This window comes from Anomaloglossus baeobatrachus, chromosome 1, assembly GCF_048569485.1.
Source record: "Anomaloglossus baeobatrachus isolate aAnoBae1 chromosome 1, aAnoBae1.hap1, whole genome shotgun sequence".
NCBI classification, from domain to species: domain Eukaryota; kingdom Metazoa; phylum Chordata; class Amphibia; order Anura; family Aromobatidae; genus Anomaloglossus; species Anomaloglossus baeobatrachus.
Genome location: NC_134353.1, coordinates 969382622 through 969408822, shown reverse-complemented (window position 1 = coordinate 969408822; position 26201 = coordinate 969382622). Strand labels below are relative to the sequence as shown.

The window sequence follows — 26201 nt, the reverse complement described above, 5'->3', positions numbered from 1 at the left end:
GTATAATGTCCCAGCAGTCACCTCTCCCCTCATCACCCAGAATCCTCCAGTGCCTCCTGTATAATGTCCCAGCAGTCACCTCTCCGCTCATCACCCAGAATCATCCAGTGCTTCCTGTATAATGTCCCAGCAGTCACCTCTCCCCTCATCACCCAGAATCCTCCAGTGCTTCCTGTATAATGTCCCAGCAGTCACCTCTCCCCTCATCACCCAGAATCCTCCAGTGCCTCCTGTATAATGTCCCAGCAGTCACCTCTCCAGTCATCACCCAGAATCCTTCAGTGCTTCCTGTATAATGTCTCAGCAGTCACCTCTCTGGTCATCACCCAGAATCCTCCAGTGCTTCCTGTATAATGTCCCAGCAGTCACCTCTCCCCACATCACCCAGAATCTTCCAGTTCTTCCTGTATAATGTCCCAGCAGTCACCTCTCCCCTCATCACCCAGAATCCTCCAGTGCTTCCTGTATAATGTCCCAGCAGTCACCTCTCCCCACATCACCCAGAATCCTCCAGTGCTCCCTGTATAATGTCCCAGCAGTCACCTCTCCAGTCATCACCCAGAATCCTCCAGTGCTCCCTGTATAATGTCCCAGCAGTCACCTCTCCCCTCATCACCCAGAATCTTCCAGTTCTTCCTGTATAATGTCCCAGCAGTCACCTCTCCCCACATCACCCAGAATCCTCCAGTGCTTCCTGTATAATGTCCCAGCAGTCACCTCTCCCCTCATCACCCAGAATCCTCCAGTGCTTCCTGTATAATGTCCCAGCAGTCACCTCTCCCCTCATCACCCAGAATCCTCCAGTGCTTCCTATATAATGTCCCAGCAGTCACCTCTCCCCTCATCACCCAGAATCCTCCAGTGCTTCCTGTATAATGTCCCAGCACTCACCTCTCCGCTCATCCCCCAGAATCCTCCAGTGCTTCCTGTATAATGTCCCAGCAGTCACCTCTCCGGTCATCAGCCAGAATCCTCCAGTGCTTCCTGTATAATGTCCCAGCAGTCATCTCTCCCCTCATCACCCAGAATCCTCCAGTGGCTCCTGTATAATGTCCCAGCAGTCACCTCTCTGGTCATCACCCAGAATCCTCCAGTGCTTCCTGTATAATGTCCCAGCAGTCACCTCTCCCCTCCCCTCATCACCAGAATCCTCCAGTGCTTCCTGTATAATGTCCCAGCAGTCACCTCTCCCCTCATCACCCAGAATCCTCCAGTGCTTCCTGTATAATGTCCCAGCAGTCACCTCTCCCCTCATCACCCAGAATCCTCCGGTGCTTCCTGTATAATGTCCCAGCAGTCACCTCTCCGGTCAGCAGCCCAATCATCTTGTTGCTGATCTCTAGGATCTTCTTGCTCATCTCATGTATCGGGGGAGGAGCTGTGATGGGGCCCGGGCTCCACCCTCCTGACTTCTGGAGATGAATGATGGGAGTCACACAGTCCCCTGGTGTCTTCCTCACTGTTATGTAATCCTGTGTATGGAGGGAGACACTTAGAGAGAAGCAGCAAAATACTAAATCCCAAATATATAATGAAATACTGATAGAAATGTGGAGGAGTTACCTCTCCGCTCAGCAGGGAGATTATCTCCAGGGTGGAGGTTAATAATAATCTGCTGATCTCATTCCCATCTTCGTTCATTTTCGGGGGATCATTCAGGAGAAGGAGCGATGAAAACTGGATCCGCTGGAGGGATCTTGTCCTGCCGGCGTCTATGATAAAGGAGAAGATGGGAATCAGAGGGGACGATATAACGTGAGATACAGAAATGCAATTACTGAGCATCGGGAGGAACAGGTTCTCCGAGCCGTCACCACACGGATTATAGGAGGATTCCAACATGGAGAGATGCTGGTCTCTCAGGGAGGGGGCGTCTGAGGATATTTCTCCTTCTGAGGTCTCGACATTACTACAGCTCCAGCTTTATTATTGAAGAGAATAGCAACCAAGGAATCTATAGGAAGAGTTGCCACTATGAACCCATCCAAGCCGTCACCTTACAATGAGAAAACATCTGATCTAATAAAAGAAACAATTTTCTCTTGATCCCGATATCCGGCATCCAACATATTGTCCTCTTCTCTTTTGGAGACTCGTGCACTTGTCTGTGTGATTATTCGGATCTCAGAAGACCTATAGTAGTGATTTCTACAATAAGGACAGAAGTAATAGCAGAGGATTGTGATGCATCAGTGGCTCGTCACTCCGGATAGAGTCATCCTTCCACCATATATACTGAACTCGGACAATGAAAGACTGTAAAGTCTCCAGATAGGAATCATGATGCATTGACCTATTTGTCTCATCCATATCCAACGATCACCACAGACAATATCAAGAAGGGAACATTTGTCTCCAAATCAGAATATAATCAAAAGGAATTTTAGATTTGGTTGAAAGATGTCAAAAGAGAAGCGTGAAAGATATCAAAAATTGTGTCAGAATAGTTTATTAGGAAACGTGAGATCCGGAAACGTCCATCATCTTGTGGAGGAACTTCTAAATGCAGTTAAGAAAATGGGCGTCAGAATGTCCCCGAAATGGTGTGTCCTCCCTGAATCCTGATTAATGATGATGAACTCAGTAACCAACATGGCGAGCGGCATCATCGAGATATCGGTCATTGAGGACCACCACGGAGGTAAACGGTGACTGCAATGGTGGCAGAAAACTGCCGGACGATCAGGAAAGACGCAACAGAAGAGAAGAGACACAAGACGTCGTATGCAGCACATAGGGAATAACAGGAAAGGTCATTAAGCTCCGATGTCTGCAGTTTTTTTTTCCTCTGTAACTTCAAAACAAGAACCAATCTCACATTTGCAATGTTGTTTCCGCTTTCAGCATTTGAAAATTACAGAAACAAAAGAAAGGAAAAAGTCAGCTCCAGTCCTTGAAGGCCAGACAGGGTGGATCAGAGGTCCCCAACTCCAGTCCTCAAGGCCCACCAACAGTGCAGGTTTTTGGGATTTCCTTAGTATTGCACAGGTGTTAGTGTAATTACCTGCCCAGGTGCTGGTTCCAACAGCAGTGCAATGCTAAGGAAATACTGAAAACATGCACTGTTGGTGGGCCTCGAGGACTGGAGTTGGGGAACCCTGGGGTGGATGATCAATGTGCACAGACCACCGAGGGAGGAAAAACATCCAAAGGGCTTCTTAAAAAGGTAGAATCTTGAATCCAAAACCATTAAAACCATCGTATGGAAAAAATACTGTATGTAGCCCTGCCTAACGCAGGCTTGTATAGTCAGGGCGGTGGAGTCGGTAAGCCAAACCTAAGACTCCGACTCCACGACTCCCACATATATTGCTTATATTTAAGTGAAAAATGTATTGTACAATGTGAACATCAGACATTTAATCATTTGTATGATGCAATAATCAAGATATTTGGATAGAACATAAAATATATTTATTGGATACAACTTTATAACACAAAAAACTGTAATAGATTGCAAATATGTAATACACTGTAATATAGCTTACATATACACACACATATACATATTATATATATATATATATATATATATATATATACACACACACACACACATACCGTATATGCCGGCGTATAAGACGACTGGGCATATAAGACGACCCCCAACTTCTGCCCTAAAAATATAGAATTTGGGATATACTCACTGTATAAGACTACCCCGCTCCCAAATGAAAAAAAGTCTGCTTTGATTGCAACATGTTAATTTTAATTCCGCGAGAGCCGTACAATATGTTTTTAAAGGGCCATTGACAGATCAATCGCTCCAATGTTCACTTAGTACAGCAAGGAATGCTCCTCCCTGCTGTGTAAAGCCACAACTGGACTGAAACAATGGTACTACACTCTGCTACAAACAGACACACACAACTCTGCTACAAACAGACAAACACACACAACTCTGCTACAAACAGACAAACACACACAACTCTGCTACATACAGACAAACACACACAACTCTGCTACATACAGACAAACACACACAACTCTGCTACAAACAGACAAACACACACAACTCTGCTACAAACAGACAAACACACACAACTCTGCTACAAACAGACAAACACACACAACTCTGCTACATACAGACAAACACACACAACTCTGCTACATACAGACAAACACACACAACTCTGCTACATACAAACACACACAACTCTGCTACAAACAGACACACACAACTCTGCTACAAACAGACAAACACACACAACTCTGCTACAAACAGACAAACACACACAACTCTGCTACAAACAGACAAACACACACAACTCTGCTACAAACAGACAAACACACACAACTCTGCTACATACAGACAAACACACACAACTCTGCTACATACAGACAAACACACACACACAACTCTGCTACATACAAACACATACAACTCTGCTACATACAGACACACACAACTCTGCTACATACAGACAAACACACACAACTCTGCTACATACAGACAAACACACAACTCTGCTACAAACAGACAAACACACACAACTCTGCTACATACAGACAAACACACACAACTCTGCTACATACAGACAAACACACACACACAACTCTGCTACATACAGACAAACACATACAACTCTGCTACATACAGACAAACACACAACTCTGCTACATACAGACAAATACACACAACTCTGCTACATACAGACAAATACACACAACTCTGCTACAAACAGACAAACACATACAACTCTGCTACATACAGACAAACACATACAACTCTGCTACATACAGACAAATACACACAACTCTGCTACAAACAGACAAACACACACAACTCTGCTACATACAGACAAACACACACAACTCTGCTACATACAGACAAACACACACACACAACTCTGCTACATACAGACAAACACATACAACTCTGCTACATACAGACAAACACACACAACTCTGCTACATACAGACAAACACACACAACTCTGCTACATACAGACAAATACACACAACTCTGCTACATACAGATAAACACATACAACTCTGCTACATACAGACAAACACATACAACTCTGCTACAAACAGACAAACACATACAACTCTGCTACAAACAGACAAACACATACAACTCTGCTACATACAGACAAATACACACAACTCTGCTACATACAGACAAACACATACAACTCTGCTACATACAGACAAACATACAACTCTGCTACATACAAACACATACAACTCTGCTACAAACAGACAAACACACAACTCTGCTACATACAGACAAACACACACAACTCTGCTACATACAGACAAACACACACACACAACTCTGCTACATACAGACAAACACATACAACTCTGCTACATACAGACAAACACATACAACTCTGCTACATACAGACAAACACATACAACTCTGCTACATACAGACAAATACACACAACTCTGCTGCTCTGTGGGGCCTGCACCCGCGGCTCGGCGGGTACAGCACCCGCGGCATCGGCGGGGGGGGGGGGGATTGGCAGGGCATACATCTGGGGGGTTAGAAGCAGCTCACTGGGGCCCATAATGGGGAGGCGGGGAGGGCATTTACCCGATTAGGTCACGGTGGAGAGGGGGCCCACACAGCGCCGGACAGAAGCTCGCCTCCTTCATCTGTGGGACTGAGAAGGCGGTAGCTCCGCCCACAGATGAAATTCAAAACAGGATGTCTGCGCGCCTTAAAGTGACGGCGACGCAGATTGCTGCCGAGGACTGTGGTCCCCGGAACTCGGCCGGGGGCAGCAGAACTATAAAGGCGAGTGGGCCCCGGCCAAGGGACAGGAGGACTGACGAGGCCGAGTGGGCCCCCCCGGCTCTCCAGGGCCCCGGCATTTGCCCATAGACAGGTAGGAGCCCTGTCTGCGAGCCAGATACGGCCATCAAAAGAGCCATATCTGGCTCGCGAGCCATAGGTTCCCGACCCCTGCTGTATGATATATACCGTATTTTTCGCTTTATAAGACGCACCTGATTATAAGACGCACCCCCAAATTTGGTGAAGGAAAAGAGAATTTTTTTTTTTTAATGTTAAATGGGGTCCATCTTATAATGCCAGTGTCCCTCTAACAAATCATATAGGGTATATGTCCCTCATAGCCCCCCATCCTAAAATTAGCCCCCTTAATCTGGATATGGCCCCCTTATATTGAATATAGACCCCTTGTGATGGCACACGTTCCCCTGTGCTGCCTATGGTCCCCTATGGATTGCACACGTTCCCGTGTTAGATAACGCCCCCATGCTGCTGCCCATGGCCCCTATAGATCGCACAAGTCCCCCTGTGTTATATATCGCCCCCATAGTGCTGCCCATGGTCCCTATAGATCGCACAAGTCCCCCTGTGTTAGATATCTCCCCCATAGTGCTGCCCATGGCCCCTATATAGATCGCACAAGTCCCCCTGTGTTAGATATCGCCCCCATAGTGCTGCCCATGGCCCCTATATAGATCGCACAAGTCCCCCTGTGTTAGATATCGCCCCCATAGTGCTGCCCATGGCCCCTATATAGATCGCACAAGTCCCCCTGTGTTAGATATCGCCCCCATAGTGCTACCCTTGGCCCCTATATAGATCGCACAAGTCCCCCTGTGTCAGATATCTCCCCCATAGTGCTGCCCATGGCCCCTATATAGATCGCACAAGTCCCCCTGTGTTAGATATCACCCCCATAGTGCTGCCCATGGCCCCTATATAGATCGCACAAGTCCCCCTGTGTCAGATATCGCCCCCATAGTGCTGCCCATGGCCCCTATATAGATCGCACAAGTCCCCCTGTGTTAGATATCGCCCCCATAGTGCTGCCCATGGCCCCTATATAGATCGCACAAGTCCCCCTGTGTCAGATATCGCCCCCATAGTGCTGCCCATGGCCCCTATATAGATCGCACAAGTCCCCCTGTGTCAGATATCGCCCCCATAGTGCTGCCCATGGCCCCTATAGATCGCACAAGTCCCCCTGTGTCAGATATGGCCCCTAGGCTGCTGCCCATAGTAAAATAAAACCCTCTTTCCTTACCTCCTCCAGCGCTGAGCTCCCTCCTGTCTGGCTCCGTGCTTCTGTTCCTCCACTTCCTGGTTCTCAGTGCGGTCATGTGATCGGCACAGCAGCCTGAGCTCTCTGCCTGATCACACTGGAAGCAGGGACACGGGGAGAAACGCTGCAGGGGTAAGTAAAGCTTTTTTATTTTAGAATGAGCAGCAGCCTGGGGGCCAAATCTAACACAGGGGGGGCATGTGCCATCACAGGGGAGAGCAGGCTCATATAATATGCACCGCTGCCCCAGCCCCTCACTGCGTGCGATTTCAGCACCATTGGAGATGGACAGCGGCTGTGCATATTATATGAGCGGGTGCAGGAGATCAAAGGCTGCAGCCCGCAGCGTTCCCCTGTGCTCCAGAGCTGCTGCCCCCACCTCCCCTGGACGCTGCAGTGTACATATATATATATATATATACATACACCCCCCCCCCCCCCCCCGTATATCCGGCGTATAAGACGACCCCCCACTGTAGCCATTATTTTAAGGGGGTAAAAAGTCGTCTTATACGCCAGTATATACGGTACATACATATACACACACACACACACACACACACTATGTAATACACTGTGTAAGTGGCAAAAAAACATTTTCAACAAAAACCTAGTAAATACCATTTGTGCAGTCCATGAATTTGTTGTAAGAAATAGAATTGCCTCCATCAGATCCTCCTTCGCAGATGACCTCGGATCTGCCCTAATAATGTTAAGGCTAGAGAACAACCTCTCTACAGTAACTTGGGCTGGAGGCAAAACTGTAACCACATGGGAACATCTCTAACAATCTCCGGGTATAGAGGAATGGCCTCATGCACACTCAGTTTTGATGAACGGTTGAATTTTTCTATTTCTTTGAGAGCAAGTGAAAAATGTTGCTGAAATCTGGTCAATCTGCTGCTATAGGAGACGGAGTGACATCTGGTCAATCTGCTGCTATAGGAGACGCAGTGACATCTGGCCAATCTGCTGCTATAGGAGACGCAGTGACATCTGGTCAATCTGCTGCTATAGGAGACGCAGTGACATCTGGCCAATCTGCTGCTATAGGAGACGCAGTGACATCTGGCCAATCTGCTGCTATAGGAGATGCAGTGACATCTGGCCAATCTGCCGCTATAGGAGACGCAGTGACATCTGGTCAATCTGCTGCTATAGGAGACGCAGTGACATCTGGCCAATCTGCTGCTATAGGAGACGCAGTGACATCTGGCCAATCTGCTGCTATAGGAGACGCAGTGACATCTGGCCAATCTGCTGCTATAGGAGACGCAGTGACATCTGGCCAATCTGCTGCTATAGGAGACGGAGTGACATCTGGCCAATCTGCTGCTATAGGAGACGCAGTGACATCCGGTCAATCTGCTGCTATAGGAGACGGAGTGACATCCGGCCAATCTGCTGCTATAGGAGACGCAGTGACATCTGGCCAATCTGCTGCTATAGGAGACGGAGTGACATCTGGTCAATCTGCTGCTATAGGAGACGGAGTGACATCTGGTCAATCTGCTGCTATAGGAGACGCAGTGACATCCGGTCAATCTGCTGCTATAGGAGACGCAGTGACATCCGGCCAATCTGCTGCTATAGGAGACGGCGTGACATCCGGCCAATCTGCTGCTATAGGAGACGGCGTGACATCCGGCCAATCTGCTGCTATAGGAGACGCAGTGACATCCGGCCAATCTGCTGCTATAGGAGACGGAGTGACATCCGGCCAATCTGCTGCTATAGGAGACGCAGTGACATCCGGCCAATCTGCTGCTATAGGAGACGGAGTGACATCCGGCCAATCTGCTGCTATAGGAGACGGAGTGACATCTGGCCAATCTGCTGCTATAGGAGACGGAGTGACATCCGGCCAATCTGCTGCTATAGGAGACGCAGTGACATCCGGCCAATCTGCTGCTATAGGAGACGCAGTGACATCTGGTCAATCTGCTGCTATAGGAGACGGAGTGACATCTGGCCAATCTGCTGCTATAGGAGACGGAGTGACATCTGGCCAATCTGCTGCTATAGGAGACGCGGTGACATCTGGCCAATCTGCTGCTATAGGAGACGCGGTGACATCTGGCCAATCTGCTGCTATAGGAGACGCGGTGACATCTGGCCAATCTGCTGCTATAGGAGACGCAGTGACATCTGGCCAATCTGCTGCTATAGGAGACGCGGTGACATCTGGCCAATCTGCTGCTATAGGAGACGCGGTGACATCTGGCCAATCTGCTGCTATAGGAGACGCAGTGACATCTGGCCAATCTGCTGCTATAGGAGACGCAGTGACATCTGGTCAATCTGCTGCTATAGGAGACGCAGTGACATCTGGCCAATCTGCTGCTATAGGAGACGCACTGACATCTGCTCAATCTGCTGCTATAGGAGACGGAGTGACATCTGGTCAATCTGCTGCTATAGGAGACGCAGTGAAATCTGGCCAATCTGCTGCTATAGGAGACGCAGTGACATCTGGTCAATCTGCTGCTATAGAAGACGCAGTGACATCTGGCCAATCTGCTGCTATAGGAGACACAGTGACATCTGGCCAATCTGCTGCTATAGGAGACGTAGTGACATCTGGTCAATCTGCTGCTATAGGAGACACAGTGACATCTGGCCAATCTGCTGCTATAGGAGACGCAGTGACATCTGGCCAATCTGCCGCTATAGGAGACGGAGTGACATCTGGTCAATCTGCTGCTATAGGAGACGCGGTGACATCTGGTCAATCTGCTGCTATAGGAGACGGAGTGACATCTGGCCAATCTGCTGCTATAGGAGACACAGTGACATCTGGGCAATCTGCTGCTATAGGAGACGCAGTGACATCTTGCCAATCTGCTGCTATAGGAGACACAGTGACATCTGGACAATCTGCTGCTATAGGAGACGCAGTGACATCTGGTCAATCTGCTGCTATAGGAGACGCAGTGACATCTGGTCAATCTGCTGCTATGCTGCTATAGGAGACGGAGTGACATCTGGTCAATCTGCTGCTATAGGAGACGGAGTGACATCTGGTCAATCTGCTGCTATAGGAGACGCAGTGACATCTGGCCAATCTGCTGCTATAGGAGACGGAGTGACATCTGGTCAATCTGCTGCTATAGGAGACGCAGTGACATCTGGCCAATCTGCTGCTATAGGAGACGTAGTGACATCTGGCCAATCTGCTGCTATAGGAGACGGAGTGACATCTGGTCAATCTGCTGCTATAGGAGACGCGGTGACATCTGGCCAATCTGCTGCTATAGGAGACGCGGTGACATCTGGCCAATCTGCTGCTATAGGAGACGCAGTGACATCTGGTCAATCTGCTGCTATAGGAGACGCACTGACATCTGCTCAATCTGCTGCTATAGGAGACGCAGTGACATCTGGCCAATCTGCTGCTATAGGAGACGCAGTGACATCTGGCCAATCTGCTGCTATAGGAGACACAGTGACATCTGGTCAATCTGCTGCTATAGGAGACGCAGTGACATCTGGCCAATCTGCTGCTATAGGAGACGCAGTGACATCTGGTCAATCTGCTGCTATAGGAGACGCAGTGACATCTGGCCAATCTGCTGCTATAGGAGACGCAGTGACATCTGGTCAATCTGCTGCTATAGGAGACGGAGTGACATCTGGTCAATCTGCTGCTATAGGAGACGCAGTGACATCTGGTCAATCTGCTGCTATAGGAGACGGAGTGACATCTGGTCAATCTGCTGATATAGGAGACGGAGTGAAATCTTTTTCCTTGCGGCAACGCTTTGCCTGCTCCATGTAATCCAAAAACTTGTCCAAGTTAAACTCCTCATCTGATGAGGATGAAGATACGGCAGCAGTAGCACTGTCAGGCCCCAAGTCCTCTTGCGCCTGGCAGTCCTGTAGCCGCTCATCCTAACTGCTACCTCAGTCAGAGCTTCTTTCCCTTTAGTAAGCTGTTGATCATCAAGCAGTATACGATGACTTGGCTCCACATAAACAGCTGCCAGAAGAATTTTATTTACCAATAGCGGTGTCTCTCTCCGTTTCATTGAAGCAGAAATGACATCTGCGTTTAAACCTCCCCTCTGGGACAGGCAAAATAAAAAGTTCTTCCACTCCCTATAAAAATGCCAGGAGTTAAATCGTCAGCTTGTAATTTTTTAGTCACGGTAAATGGGTGATTAAGCAATTCCTTCAATTCAGCCACCTGTGTCCATTCACTTTCATTTAGGGTTACCTGAGGGTTTCCCATATCTATAAGAAACGATTTTAGTTCAAGCAATCGCTCAATCATTAAATACGTGCTGCCTCACCGAGTGGCTTGATCGACAATTGCCCCTTTCCCAGCACGTCACTTCAAGATGGAATCAATTTTAGGGGTTCTGGCGGCAATAACCAATTTCCTCACTTTTTCAATCAGATTTCCAGCATGTCCCTCTTGCAGACTATGGGGTACTTTTGCACACGACATCGCAAGCCGATGCTTGCGATTCCGAGCGTGATAGTCCCCGCCCCCATCGCAGCAGCGATATCTTGTGACAGCTGCCGTAGCGAACATTATCGCTACGGCAGTGTCACACGCACTCACCTGCCCTGCGAACCGCCTCTTTCCTAAGAGGGCGGGTCGTGCGGCGACACACGGCAGGCGGCCAATAGAAGCGGAAGGGCGGAGATGAGCGGGACGTAAATATCCCGCCCACCTCCGTCCTTCCGTATAGCCGGCGTGAGCCGCAGGTAAGCTGATGTTCCTCGCTCCTGCGGCTTCTCACACAGCGATGTTTGCTGCCGCAGGGGAACGAGGAACAACATCGTACCGTCGCTGCAACTAAATTATGAAAATGTCGGACACTACACCGATGATACGATTACGACGCTTTTGCGCTTGTTAATCGTATCAAAACCGATTTACACACTACGATAATCGACAGCGACGCCGGATGTGTGTCACTTTCGATTTGACCCCACCAATATCGCAGCTGCGATGTCGTAGTGTGCAAAGTACCCCTATCTCTTATTGCCAGCTGCAGTGTGTGCATAACACAGCGCATGTGATGAATATGAAAGTGTTCTGAAGCAGCTTCAACAAGATCATCTAATCCTAAAGTGTCATTTTGCTGTTCTTCTGTGGTAATATCTGCTTGTTCCTCAGTTACATGAGCAGCGCTGTGGCTCCATCTGACACATACTGAATCCTAAATGTTCTTCTAGCTGTTGGTCATTACGCTCATTCATCAGTGTAATTGCACTTATCATGTGTGAAGCATCGTCCGTTACAATAGCAAGAACCTGTTCTTTTTTGCGTTCCTAATCTTGCAGAACTTTTTCCACGAAGGCCTGGAGAAACTGGCTGATGTGATGAGCTTTAGTATCTGTTACTGCCAGTGTCTTGGTAACAATTTCTTTGTTCTCACAAACATATCGAACATTGATGGAAAAATAGTTCACTCTGTGACGTGTGCAGGCGTCCATTTTAAGAAACATGAAGCGTCTTTTGAGAGTTTTTTTAAGATATTTCTTTTATTTAAGGGCTTCTTCTACTAATTTTCTAATACTTTCTCTTTCCAGAGAAACAGTTTGCGGCCATTTCTCCATTAAGAGCTGTAAAAGCTGGTCGTGCAAATAACGATAACGGTCCTTCACAACAAGCTGTATGAGCGTCTTTACACATAGCCGTTGTCATTGTTACAGTAACTGTCACTTACAAAATATCTTGTTAATGATGTTTGAGATGCTCTTTCCTCCACCTTTGTCTGGCCGGAAGTGCTGGGCACTGATTTCTTGGTTCTGATGTTATCTTTCTCAGTCACAGCTTTGTAAACTTCTGGGTAGAAGTAATGTAAATGTCTTTTTAGATTGGAAGCTCTTGTAGGAGCATTTCTATCACTGCCTGAGTATGCACAGATTTTGGCATCATAACATTTGTTTTCATCTGGGTCACTTGTCATACATTGACACACAAAATATTTGTCATCTAGTGCCGGTCTTCCTTCTTTCTGAGTGTGGTTACTTTTTACCCTTGCCAGTAGAGGAGGAGCTTCACTGGTGCTCAAGCGCAGCACAGACTTACCTCAGCTAAGACAAATCCTAGATCCTCAGGCTACATACAGTCACACACAGCGTTTTTGCGAATCTGTTTTTTTGCAGTGAAATGCAGTGACTCTGGCATCCCAGAAAAGGCAAAGGGTTTCAAGATAGGACATTCAGACACATCATGTTGTGAGGATCTGGTTTTAGGATCAAAAAGATCCTCACAAAGAATGAGCAGTCAGTTTGTGGTGTTTTTCTAATCTGCTTTTGCTATTGTAAACATTATTTATGAGCTCAGAAACCTTTCAGGTGATGCAGTCTTTTAAAAAGCAAATCTGCTTTTGCAGCTGACAAACATATCCTCAAAAAACGCAGCAAAAACGCTGTGTGTGAATGTGGCCTTAGATCAGGAATAGAACAGACATTTATAGGACATCTCATAACTTTCCAAACTGTACCCAATTTACTATATAAAGTTTAGGATTCGGAGTTGGTCCATTTTATACTGACTCCGACTTCACCAAAATGAACACCGACTCTGACTCCACAGCCCATTTGTCCATGTTGGAGGATAGGGAGGTTTATGAACCTTTGAGCCTAAAGCAGGCTTTACACGCTGCGACATCGCTAGCCGATGCTAGCGATGGCGAGTGTGATAGCACCCACCCCTATCGTTATGCCGATATTTGGTGATCGCTGCCGCAGCGAACATTATCGCTACGGCAGTGTCACACGCACTTACCTGGTCGGCGGCGTTGCTGTGACTGCCGAACAATTCCTCCCTCAAGGGGGAGGGACGTTCAGCATCACAGCGACGTCACCGCGACGTCACTAAGCGGCCAGCAATCAAAGCGAAGGGGCGGAGATGAGCGGGACGAACATCCCGCCCACCTTCTTCCTTCCTCATTGCTGGCGTGTGGCAGGTAAAGAGAGGTTTCTCGTTCCTGCGGCGTCACACGTAGCGATGTGTGCTGCCGCAGGGACGAGGATCAGCTTCGCCCACGCGACAGCAGCAATATTTGAGAATGGACCCCCATGTCAACAAGGAGCGATTTTGGACGTTTTTGCGACGATCCAAAATCGCTCCTAGGATTCACACACAACGAGATTGCTACAGCGGCCGGATGTGCGTCACAAAATCCGTGACCCCAACGAGATCGCTGTAGCAATCTCGTAGCGTGTAAAGCCCGCTTTAATCCCACTTTCAAATTTCAGAAAGTGTTGCAGAATGTTTTGCGGGAGGGAGTGGCAATGAGAGCCATCTCCGTCAAATTGTCTGAAGATTTATTTGTTGAAAATCCTGTGATTCCTATTTTCCACTACCTCCCAAAAAGTCATAAAAATACCCCCCCTCCCCCCTCCATTAAGACCAGTGATTGCCAGGATCGGCAGCCTGGGTAAGAAATTGAAGGAGTGATGGATCATCTAATTGTACAAATTCCGGGATATATCAAAAGACACTAGACATGTAGTTATCTCTAAAACCTGCGCGTGGCTCACCTGTGATGTTATTGGGCTATACCCCTAAAAATATGGCATTAATTTATTTGGCTCGTCATTTGACACTTTATAGTAGATATTAAATGGCCGTCCAGAAATTTCTGTGTTTGGCGGTAGAGCTTTAACTACATTACAATTATTTCTCATTCAATGGTAGTTTATATCTGCAAAAAAGAGGCGCAGTGATGGGGGCGGGTTTTACCCCTCCATTGCAAATATTTTTATGGTCCAATGGGAGAACTTAATTTTTTTCTGACTTTAACCCTTACTGATCCCAGATGGTATGGTCGTTCCATCTTCTTCCAGTCTCTTCCACAGGACATCACTAGTCTCTCACACTGCTCTGGGGGGATTTTGGCCCACTCTTCTTCCAGTCTCTTCCACAGGACATCACTAGTCTCTCACACTGCTCTGGGGGGATTTTGGCCCACTCTTCTTCCAGTCTCTTCCACAGGACATCACTAGTCCCTCACACTGCTCTGGGGGGATTTTGGCCCACTCTTCTTCCAGTCTCTTCCACAGGACATCACTAGTCCCTCACACTGCTCTGGGGGGATTTTGGCCCACTCTTCTTCCAGTCTCTTCCACAGGACATCACTAGTCCCTCACACTGCTCTGGGGGGATTTTGGCCCACTCTTCTTCCAGTCTCTTCCACAGGACATCACTGGTCTCTCACACTGCTCTGGGGGGATTTTGGCCCACTCTTCCTCCAGTCTCTTCCACAGGACATCACTGGTCTCTCACACTGCTCTGGGGGGATTTTGGCCCACTCTTCTTCCAGTCTCTCCACAGGACATCACTAGCCTCTCACACTGCTCTGGGGGGGATTTTGGCCCACTCTTCTTCCAGACTCTTCCACAGGACATCACTGGTCTCTCACACTGCTCTGGGGGGATTTTGGCCCACTCTTCCTCCAGTCTCTTCCACAGGACATCACTAGTCTCTCACACTGCTCTGGGGGGATTTTGGCCCACTCTTCTTCCAGACTCTTCCACAGGACATCACTAGTCCCTCACACTGCTCTGGGGGAATTTTGGCCCACTCTTCTTCCAGTCTCTTCCACAGGACATCACTGGTCTCTCACACTGCTCTGGGGGGATTTTGGCCCACTCTTCTTCCAGTCTCTCCACAGGACATCACTAGCCTCTCACACTGCTCTGGGGGGATTTTGGCCCACTCTTCTTCTAGTCTCTTCCACAGGACATCACTAGTCTCTCACACTGCTCTGGGGGGATTTTGGCCCACTCTTCTTCCAGACTCTTCCACAGGACATCACTGGTCTCTCACACTGCTCTGGGGGGATTTTGGCCCACTCTTCCTCCAGTCTCTTCCACAGGACATCACTAGTCTCTCACACTGCTCTGGGGGGATTTTGGTCCACTCTTCTTCCAGTCTCTTCCACAGGACATCACTAGCCTCTCACACTGCTCTGGGGGATTTTGGCCCAATCTTCTTCCAGTCTCTTCCACAGGACATCACTAGCCTCTCACACTGCTGTGGGGGGATTTTGGCCCACTCTTCTTCCAGTCTCTTCCACAGGACATCACTGGTCTCGCACACTGCTCTGGGGGGATTTTGGCCCATTCTTCTTCCAGTCTCTTCCACAGGACATCACTAGCCTCTCACACTGCTCTGGGGGGATTTTGTCCACTCTTCTTCCAGTCTCTCCCACAGGACATCACTAGTCTCTCACACTGCTCTGGGGGGATTTTGGTCCACTCTTCTTCCAGTCTCTTCCACAGGACATCACTAGCCTCTCACACTGCTCTGGGGGATTTTGGCCCACTCTTCTTCCAGCCTCTCCCACAGGACGTCACTAGTCTCTCACACTGCTCTGGGGGGATTTTGGTCCACTCTTCTTCCAGTCTCTTCCACAGGACATCACTAGTCTCTCACACTGCTCTGGGGGGATTTTGGTCCACTCTTCTTCCAGTCTCTTCCACAGGACATCACTAGTCTCTCACACTGCTTTGGGGGGATTTTGGTCCACTCTTCTTCCAGTCTCTTCCACAGGACATCACTAGTCCCTCACACTGCTCTGGGGGGATTTTGGTCCACTTTTCTTCCAGTCTCTTCCACAGGATATCACTAGTCTCTCACACTGCTCTGCGGAGATTTTGGCCCACTCTTCTTCCAGTCTCTCCACAGGACATCACTAGCCTCTCACACTGCTCTGGGGGGATTTTGGTCCACTTTTCTTCCAGTCTCTTCCACAGGATATCACTAGTCTCTCACACTGCTCTGCGGAGATTTTGGCCCACTCTTCTTCCAGTCTCTTCCACAGGACATCACTAGTCTCTCACACTGCTCTGGGGGGATTTTGGTCCACTCTTCTACGAGGCTCTTCCACAGTTCTTTGACTGCTGTGGGTTTCTTGGCCATAACGTTGTCAACAAGGATTTTCCAGAGGTTTTCTATTGGGTTTAGATCAGGACTCTGGGCTGTGGATATTTCATTGTTTCCAGTAGCTGCTTTCCTTGTTTTGCTGTGTGACAGGGGGCATTGTCCTGCATGAAAATTGCTGCTGATTGAGTGATGGACACAAGTAAGGAGCCACGTGTTGTGAAGAAAGTTCTGATCCACACTTACAGCTACATGGCAGAGTGAATGCATGAGAGGTCCAGCTCCTGGTGAGGAAACATTCCCCAAACCATGACCCTTCCTCCACCGCCTGTCACTGACTTCTTAACACACTTTGGGTTCAGTCTTTCCCCAGTTTGTTGATGAACATAATATTTCCCATCAGACCCAAATAAATTAAACTTTCTTTCATCGCTAAAATGACCTGTGGACACTTCTCCTCTGTCCACACAACATGCTCCTCACCAAAGGAGAGTCTAGCCTTGTGATTCTTTCTGCTAATGAGGTTTGGTCACTGCAGAGTGGGCATTAAGTCCAAATGCTCTTACACATCGTGACACTGTATGACAAGACAGATCCTTACCCTGTTCAGTGCTGAACTGGTGGCAATTCCAGCTGCAGTGTGGAAACGATTACCCATGGAGAGTCTCTGCATTATCCTGTCCTCTCTTGCATTTGTCTTTTGAGGGCGACCAGCCTTCTAGTGGGACTTGAAAGAGTTTGTGACGTTGTAAAGATGCAATATTCTTGAAATCACAGACTTGGAACAAACAATGTTTCTTGCTATGGCTGATAAGGTCACCGCTTTGTCCTTCATCTGGACAACCTGCTGCCGGAGGGTTTCAGTCACTTTGGAACAGCAAAGTCAGTGCAAACTGGAAAGTTAGGCTCAAGTTACATGGGGATTGTGAAATAATGAATTAAATTAGCACCAGGTGCAGATAAACACCAATAACTTGCAGGGATCTGAAAGTGTTCTCTAATTGTGATCCATGTCTTTCTCATTTACATTTTTATTATTTGCTTTACAATAAATTCAATGTATAAAATAACCGGAAAATCCTGCGAGATTCCTCATGATAGGATCTAATCACACAGGACGACACAAGGAGCGCAACATTTAGGAAATTGTGTGTTCTCTAATTTCCATCTTCAGTGTGTGGTATAAATTACAACTCGTCCCGCAAAAAAACAAACCCTCATCCGGATATAGTGGCAAGAAACTAAAAAAGTTATGGCTCTTAAAAGAAGGGGAAGAAAAGAAACAAAAAAAAAAAAAATAAAAAAATTGCCTGGGGACGAAGAGTTTAACCAAGCCTACCTCGTGATGTCACCGACCGCTGCTCCTCCATCACCACCTCCTCGTACCACTCCTTGTGTCCTTCCAGATACTCCCACTCCTCCATGGAGAGAAAGACAGCGACGTCCTGACACCTTATAGGAACCTGACAACAACGACACCGACATCACCCAGAATCCTCCAGTGCTTCCTGTATAATGTCCAAGCAGTCACCTCTCCCCTCATCACCCAGAATCCTCCAGTGCTTCCTGTATAATGTCCCAGCAGTCACCTCTCCCCTCATCACCCAGAATCCTCCAGTGCCTCCTGTATAATGTCCAAGCAGTCACCTCTCCCCTCATCACCCAGAATCCTCCAGTGCTTCCTGTATAATGTCCCAGCAGTCACCTCTCCCCTCATCACCCAGAATCCTCCAGTGCTTCCTGTATAATGTCCCAGCAGTCACCTCTCCCCTCATCACCCAGAATCCTCCAGTGCCTACTGTATAATGTCCCAGCAGTCACCTCATCACCCAGAATCCTCCAGTGCCTCCTGTATAATGTCCCAGCAGTCACCTCTCCCTTCATCACCCAGAATCCTCCAGTGCCTCCTGTATAATGTCCCAGCAGTCACCTCTCCCCTCATCACCCAGAATCCTCCAGTGCTTCCTGTATAATGTCCCAGCAGTCACCTCTCCCCTCATCACCCAGAATCCTCCAGTGCCTCCTGTATAATGTCCCAGCAGTCACCTCTCCCCTCATCACCCAGAATCCTCCAGTGCTCCCTGTATAATGTCCCAGCAGTCACCTCTCCCCTCATCACCCAGAATCCTCCAGTGCCTCCTGTATAATGTCCCAGCAGTCACCTCTCCCCTCATCACCCAGAATCCTCCAGTGCCTCCTGTATAATGTCCCAGCAGTCACCTCTCCCCTCATCACCCAGAATCCTCCAGTGCTTCCTGTATAATGTCCCAGCAGTCACCTCTCCCCTCATCACCCAGAATCCTCCAGTACTTCCTGTATAATATCCCAGCAGTCACCTCTCCCCTCATCACCCAGAATCCTCCAGTGCCTCCTGTATAATGTCCCAGCAGTCACCTCTCCCCTCATCACCCAGAATCCTCCAGTGCCTCCTGTATAATGTCCCAGCAGTCACCTCTCCCCTCATCACCCAGAATCCTCCAGTGCCTCCTGTATAATGTCCCAGCAGTCACCTCTCCCCTCATCACCCAGAATCCTCCAGTGCTTCCTGTATAATGTCCCAGCAGTCACCTCTCCCCTCATCACCCAGAATCCTCCAGTGCTTCCTGTATAATGTCCCAGCAGTCACCTCTCCCCTCATCCCCCAGAATCCTCCAGTGCTTCCTGTATAATGTCCCAGCAGTCACCTCTCCCCTCATCACCCAGAAACCTCCAGTGCTGCCTGCATAATGTCCCAGCAGTCTCCTCTCCCCTCATCACCCAGAATCCTCCAGTGCCTCCTGTATAATGTCCCAGCACTCACCTCTCCCCTCATCACCCAGAATCCTCCAGTGCCTCCTGTATAATGTCCCAGCAGTCACCTCTCCCCTCATCACCCAGAATCCTCCAGTGCTTCCTGTATAATGTCCCAGCAGTCACCTCTCCCCTCATCACCCAGAATCCTCCAGTGCCTACTGTATAATGTCCCAGCAGTCACCTCTCCCCTCATCACCCAGAATCCTCCAGTGCTTCCTGTATAATGTCCCAGCAGTCACCTCTCCCCTCATCACCCAGAATCCTCCAGTGCTTCCTGTATAATGTCCCAGCAGTCACCTCTCCCCTCATCACCCAGAATCCTCCAGTGCTTCCTGTATAATGTCCCAGCAGTCACCTCTCCCCTCATCACCCAGAATCCTCCAGTGCTTCCTGTATAATGTCCCAGCAGTCACCTCTCCCCTCATCACCCAGAATCCTCCAGTGCCTCCTGTATAATGTCCCAGCAGTCACCTCTCCCCTCATCACCCAGAATCCTCCAGTGCCTCCTGTATAATGTCCCAGCAGTCACCTCTCCCCTCATCACCCAGAATCCTCCAGTGCCTACTGTATAATGTCCCAGCAGTCACCTCTCCCCTCATCACCCAGAATCCTCCAGTGCCTCCTGTATAATGTCCCAGCAGTCACCTCTCCCCTCATCACCCAGAATCCTCCAGTGCTTCCTGTATAATGTCCCAGCAGTCACCTCTCCGGTCATCACCCAGAATCCTCCAGTGCTTCCTGTATAATGTCCCAGCAGTCACCTCTCCCCTCATCACCCAGAATCCTCCAGTGCTTCCTGTATAATGTCCCAGCAGTCACCTCTCCCCTCATCACCCAGAATCCTCCAGTGCTTCCTGTATAATGTCCCAGCAGTCACCTCTCCCCTCATCACCCAGAATCCTCCAGTGCTTCCTGTATAATGTCCCAGCAGTCACCTCTCCCCTCATCACCCAGAATCCTCCAGTGCTCCCTGTATAATGTCCCAGCAGTCACCTCTCCCCTCATCACCCAGAATCCTCCAGTGCCTCCTGTATAATGTCCCAGCAGTCACCTCTCCCCTCATCACCCAGAATCCTCCAGTGCCTCCTGTATAATGTCCCAGCAGTCACCTCTCCCCTCATCACCCAGAATCCTCCAGTGCTTCCTGTATAATGTCCCAGCAGTCACCTCTCCCCTCATCACCCAGAATCCTCCAGTGCCTCCTGTATAATGTCCCAGCAGTCACCTCTCCCCTCATCACCCAGAATCCTCCAGTGCTTCCTGTATAATGTCCCAGCAGTCACCTCTCCCCTCATCCCCCAGAATCCTCCAGTGCTTCCTGTATAATGTCCCAGCAGTCACCTCTCCCCTCATCACCCAGAAACCTCCAGTGCTGCCTGCATAATGTCCCAGCAGTCACCTCTCCCCTCATCACCCAGAATCCTCCAGTGCCTCCTGTATAATGTCCCAGCACTCACCTCTCCCCTCATCACCCAGAATCCTCCAGTGCCTCCTGTATAATGTCCCAGCAGTCACCTCTCCCCTCATCACCCAGAATCCTCCAGCGCTTCCTGTATAATGTCCCAGCAGTCACCTCTCCCCTCATCACCCAGAATCCTCCAGTGCTTCCTGTATAATGTCCCAGCAGTCACCTCTCCCCTCATCACCCAGAATCCTCCAGTGCCTACTGTATAATGTCCCAGCAGTCACCTCTCCCCTCATCACCCAGAATCCTCCAGTGCTTCCTGTATAATGTCCCAGCAGTCACCTCTCCCCTCATCACCCAGAATCCTCCAGTGCTTCCTGTATAATGTCCCAGCAGTCACCTCTCCCCTCATCACCCAGAATCCTCCAGTGCTTCCTGTATAATGTCCCAGCAGTCACCTCTCCCCTCATCACCCAGAATCCTCCAGTGCTTCCTGTATAATGTCCCAGCAGTCACCTCTCCCCTCATCACCCAGAATCCTCCAGTGCCTCCTGTATAATGTCCCAGCAGTCACCTCTCCCCTCATCACCCAGAATCCTCCAGTGCCTCCTGTATAATGTCCCAGCAGTCACCTCTCCCCTCATCACCCAGAATCCTCCAGTGCCTACTGTATAATGTCCCAGCAGTCACCTCTCCCCTCATCACCCAGAATCCTCCAGTGCCTCCTGTATAATGTCCCAGCAGTCACCTCTCCCCTCATCACCCAGAATCCTCCAGTGCCTCCTGTATAATGTCCCAGCAGTCACCTCTCCCCTCATCACCCAGAATCCTCCAGTGCCTACTGTATAATGTCCCAGCAGTCACCTCTCCCCTCATCACCCAGAATCCTCCAGTGCCTCCTGTATAATGTCCCAGCAGTCACCTCTCCCCTCATCACCCAGAATCCTCCAGTGCCTCCTGTATAATGTCCCAGCAGTCACCTCTCCCCTCATCACCCAGAATCCTCCAGTGCTTCCTGTATAATGTCCCAGCAGTCACCTCTCCGGTCATCACCCAGAATCCTCCAGTGCTTCCTGTATAATGTCCCAGCAGTCACCTCTCCCCTCATCACCCAGAATCCTCCAGTGCTTCCTGTATAATGTCCCAGCAGTCACCTCTCCCCTCATCACCCAGAATCTTCCCAGTGCTTCCTGTATAATGTCCCAGCAGTCACCTCTCCCCTCATCACCCAGAATCCTCCAGTGCTTCCTGTATAATGTCCCAGCAGTCACCTCTCCCCTCATCACCCAGAATCCTCCAGTGCTTCCTGTATAATGTCCCAGCAGTCACCTCTCCCCTCATTACCCAGAATCCTCCAGTGCTTCCTGTATAATGTCCCAGCAGTCACCTCTCTCCTCATCACCCAGAATCCTCCAGTGCTTCCTGTATAATGTCCCAGCAGTCACCTCTCCCCTCATCACCCAGAATCCTCCAGTGCTTCCTGTATAATGTCCCAGCAGTCACCTCTCCCCTCATCACCCAGAATCCTCCAGTGCTTCCTGTATAATGTCCCAGCAGTCACCTCTCCCCTCATCACCCAGAATCCCCCAGTGCTTCCTGTATAATGTCCCAGCAGTCACCTCTCTGGTCAAGCAGCTCAATCATCTTGTTGCTGAGCTCTAGGGATCCTCTTCTTGCTCCTCTCATGTATCGGGGGAGGGGCTGTGATGGGGCTCAGGCCTCCGCCCTCCTGACTCCTGGAGATGGATGAGGGGAGTCACACAGTCCCCCGGTGTCTTCCTCACTATGGTGTAATCCTGTGGATGGAGACAAATCACTAAATCCCAGATATATAATGAAATCCTGACAGGAATGTGAGGAGTTACCTCTCCGCTCAGCAGGGAGATGACCTCCAGGGAGAGGGTTAATAATCTTCTGCTGATCTCATTCTCATCCATCCTCAGGGATCATTCAGGAGAAGGAGGAAAACTGGATCCGCTGCAGGGATCTCGTCCTGCCGGGGTCTCTCTAAATAAAGAGAAGATGGAGACCAAAATTCCGTACTTTGGGATTATATAAGATTAAACAGATAGACAGTCAGGCTGCTATTTCAGAACAAAATGCCTATGGAAGGATTCTCGCATCTTCCTTAGAATAATAAATGTATAATTTCAGCTTAAAATCATAGGGTGACAATTTACAGAATCAGAGGCAAATTAACTGAGAATTGAGAGAAATTCGTTTTTTCGAGCCATCAACAGTTTGCCAAAAAAGCACATTTCTGTGTTCCCACAGGATACAGCGGATGATATAATGAGGGGGGGGGTGACTGTGGGGGAATTCTAGGTGTATAATGAGGGGGGGGGGGGTGACTGGGGGGGGAATTCTAGGTGTATAATGAGGGGGGGGGGGGGGTGACTGGGGGGGAATTCTAGGTGTATAATGAGGGGATGACTGTGGGGGAATTCTAGTGTATAATGAGGGGGGGTGACTGTGGGGGAATTATAGGTGTATAATGAGGGGGGGTGACTGTGGGGGAATTCTAGGTGTATAATGAGGGGGGGGGTGACTGTGGGGGAATTCTAGGTGTATAATGAGGGGGGGTGACTGTGGGGGAATTCTAGGTGTATAATGAGGGGGGGGGGTGACTGTGGGGGAATTCTAGGTGTATAATGAGGGGGGGGTGACTGTGGGGGAATTCTAGGTGTATAATGAGGGGATGACTGTGGGGGAATTACAGGTGTATAATGAGGGGGGGTGACTGTGGGGGAATTCTAGGTGTATAATGAGGGGGGGGTGACTGTGGGGGAATTCTAGGTGTATAATGAGGGGGGGTGACTGTGGGGGAATTCTAGGTGTATAATGGAGGGTGTGACTGTGGGGGAATTCTAGGTGTATAATGAGGGGGGTGACTGGGGAATTCTAGGTGTATAATGAGGGGGGGGTGACTGGTGGGGGAATTCTAGGTGTATAATGAGGGGGGGTGACTGTGGGGGAATTCTAGGTGTATAATGAGGGGATGACTGTGGGGGAATTATAGGTGTATAATGAGGGGGGGTGACTGTGGGGGAATTCTAAGTGTATAATGAGGGGGGGGTGACTGTGGGGGAATTCTAGGTGTATAATGAGGGGGGGTGACTGTGGGGAATTCTAGGTGTATAATGAGGGGGGGTGACTGTGGGGGAATTCTAGGTGTATAATGAGGGGATGACTGTGGGGGAATTATAGGTGTATAATGAGGGGGGGTGACTGGGGGAATTACAGGTGTATAATGAGGGGGGGGTGACTGTGGGGGAATTCTAGGTGTATAATGAGGGGGGGGGGGTGACTGTGGGGGATTCTAGGTGTATAATGAGGGGGGGGTGACTGTGGGGAATTCTAGGTGTATAATGAGGGGGGGTGACTGTGGGGGAATTCTAGGGTGTATAATGAGGGCGATGACTGTGGGGGACTTATAGGTGTATAATGAGGGGGGGTGACTGTGGGGGAATTCTAGGTGTATAATGAGGGGGGGGTGACTGTGGGGGAATTCTAGGTGTATAATGGGGGGGGTGACTGTGGGGAATTCTAGGTGTATAATGAGGGGGGTGACTGGGGAGAATTCTAGGTGTATAATGAGGGGGGGGTGACTGTGGGGGAATTCTAGGTGTATAATGAGGGGGGGGGGTGACTGTGGGGAAATTATAGGTGTATAATGAGGGGGTGACTGTGGGGGAATTCTAGGTGTATAATGAGGGGGGGGGGTGACTGTGGGGAATTCTAGGTGTATAATGAGGGGGGGTGACTGTGGGGGAATTCTAGGTGTATAATGAGGGGGGGTGACTGTGGGGAATTCTAGGTGTATAATGAGGGGGGGGTGTGACTGTGGGGGAATTCTAGGTGTATAATGGGGGTGTGACTGTGGGGGAATTCTAGGTGTATAATGGGGGTGTGACTGTGGGGGAATTCTAGGTGTATAATGAGGGGGGGTGACTGGGGAATTCTAGGTGTATAATGAGGGGGTGACTGGGGGAATTCTAGGTGTATAATGAGGGGGGGTGACTGTGGGGAATTCTAGGTGTATAATGGGGGGGTGACTGTGGGGGAATTCTAGGTGTATAATGAGGGGATGACTGTGGGGGAATTCTAGGTGTATAATGGGGGGGTGTGACTGTGGGGGAATTCTAGGTGTATAATGAGGGGGGTGACTGGGGAAATTCTAGGTGTATAATGAGGGGGGGTGACTGTGGGGGAATTCTAGGTGTATAATGAGGGGGGGGTGACTGTGGGGAAATTATAGGTGTATAATGAGGGGGGTGACTGTGGGGGAATTCTAGGTGTATAATGAGGGGGGGGGGTGACTGTGGGGGAATTCTAGGTGTATGAGGGGGGGGTGACTGTGGGGGAATTCTAGGTGTATAATGAGGGGGGGGTGACTGTGGGGGAATTCTAGGTGTATAATGAGGGGGGGGTGACTGTGGGGGAATTCTAGGTGTATAATGAGGGGGGGGTGACTGTGGTGGGAATTCTAGGTGTATAATGAGGGGGGGGGTGACTGTGGGGGAATTCTAGGTGTATAATGAGGGGGGGGTGACTGTGGGGGAATTCTAGGTGTAATCTTTAGCTTTACCCAGAAAGAAGCGAGATAGGATGATGGAACTTTCCATTTCTCCACACACTCTCCACTGATGTTACACACTTCTTACATCGGTATTCCAAGTTCCGTAAACCTAGCAAAAAGAAGGATTTCAGTTCTGCCTCAGACCAGGCATCCGCAGCAGCCATGGCATCAGAAATGGTGTGAAATTTGGTACCCTTGAGGTGTTTCTTCAGGTTGGAAACAGATGATAGTCGGAGGGAGCTAGATCTGGTGAATAAGGGCGGGGTGGTCACCAGCTGGAAGCCCGGCTCTGCCAGTTTTGCCGTGGTCATTTGTGCAGTGTGAACGGAGGCGTTGTCTTGCAGGAACAAGATTACCTTGGGCAGCTTGCCGTGCCTTTTGGACTTCAGAGCTGCCTTCAATTGGTCCAAAAGTTCAATGTAATACCTTGCATTGATGGTGGAACCCTTTTGAAGGTAGTCCACTAGCAGCACACCCCTCCTTATCCCAGAACACAGACGCCATCACTTTAGTGGCTGATTTTTGCCCCCTGAACTTCTTTGGATG

General features: G+C 49.3%; 1 protein-coding gene across 1 annotated transcript in view; it reads right to left on the bottom strand.

Moving 5' to 3' along the window:
- Positions 1-26201, bottom strand: part of LOC142264795 (uncharacterized) — a 156103-nt gene that overhangs the window by 19307 nt on the left and 110595 nt on the right. Inside the window, exons 12-14 of the mRNA XM_075332270.1 lie at positions 18218-18341; positions 1564-1712; positions 1302-1472 (exon numbers count right to left, since the gene is read on the bottom strand). Coding sequence (XP_075188385.1) covers positions 1302-1472; positions 1564-1712; positions 18218-18341 — 444 coding nt within the window. The remainder of the gene's footprint in view (positions 1-1301; positions 1473-1563; positions 1713-18217; positions 18342-26201) is intronic.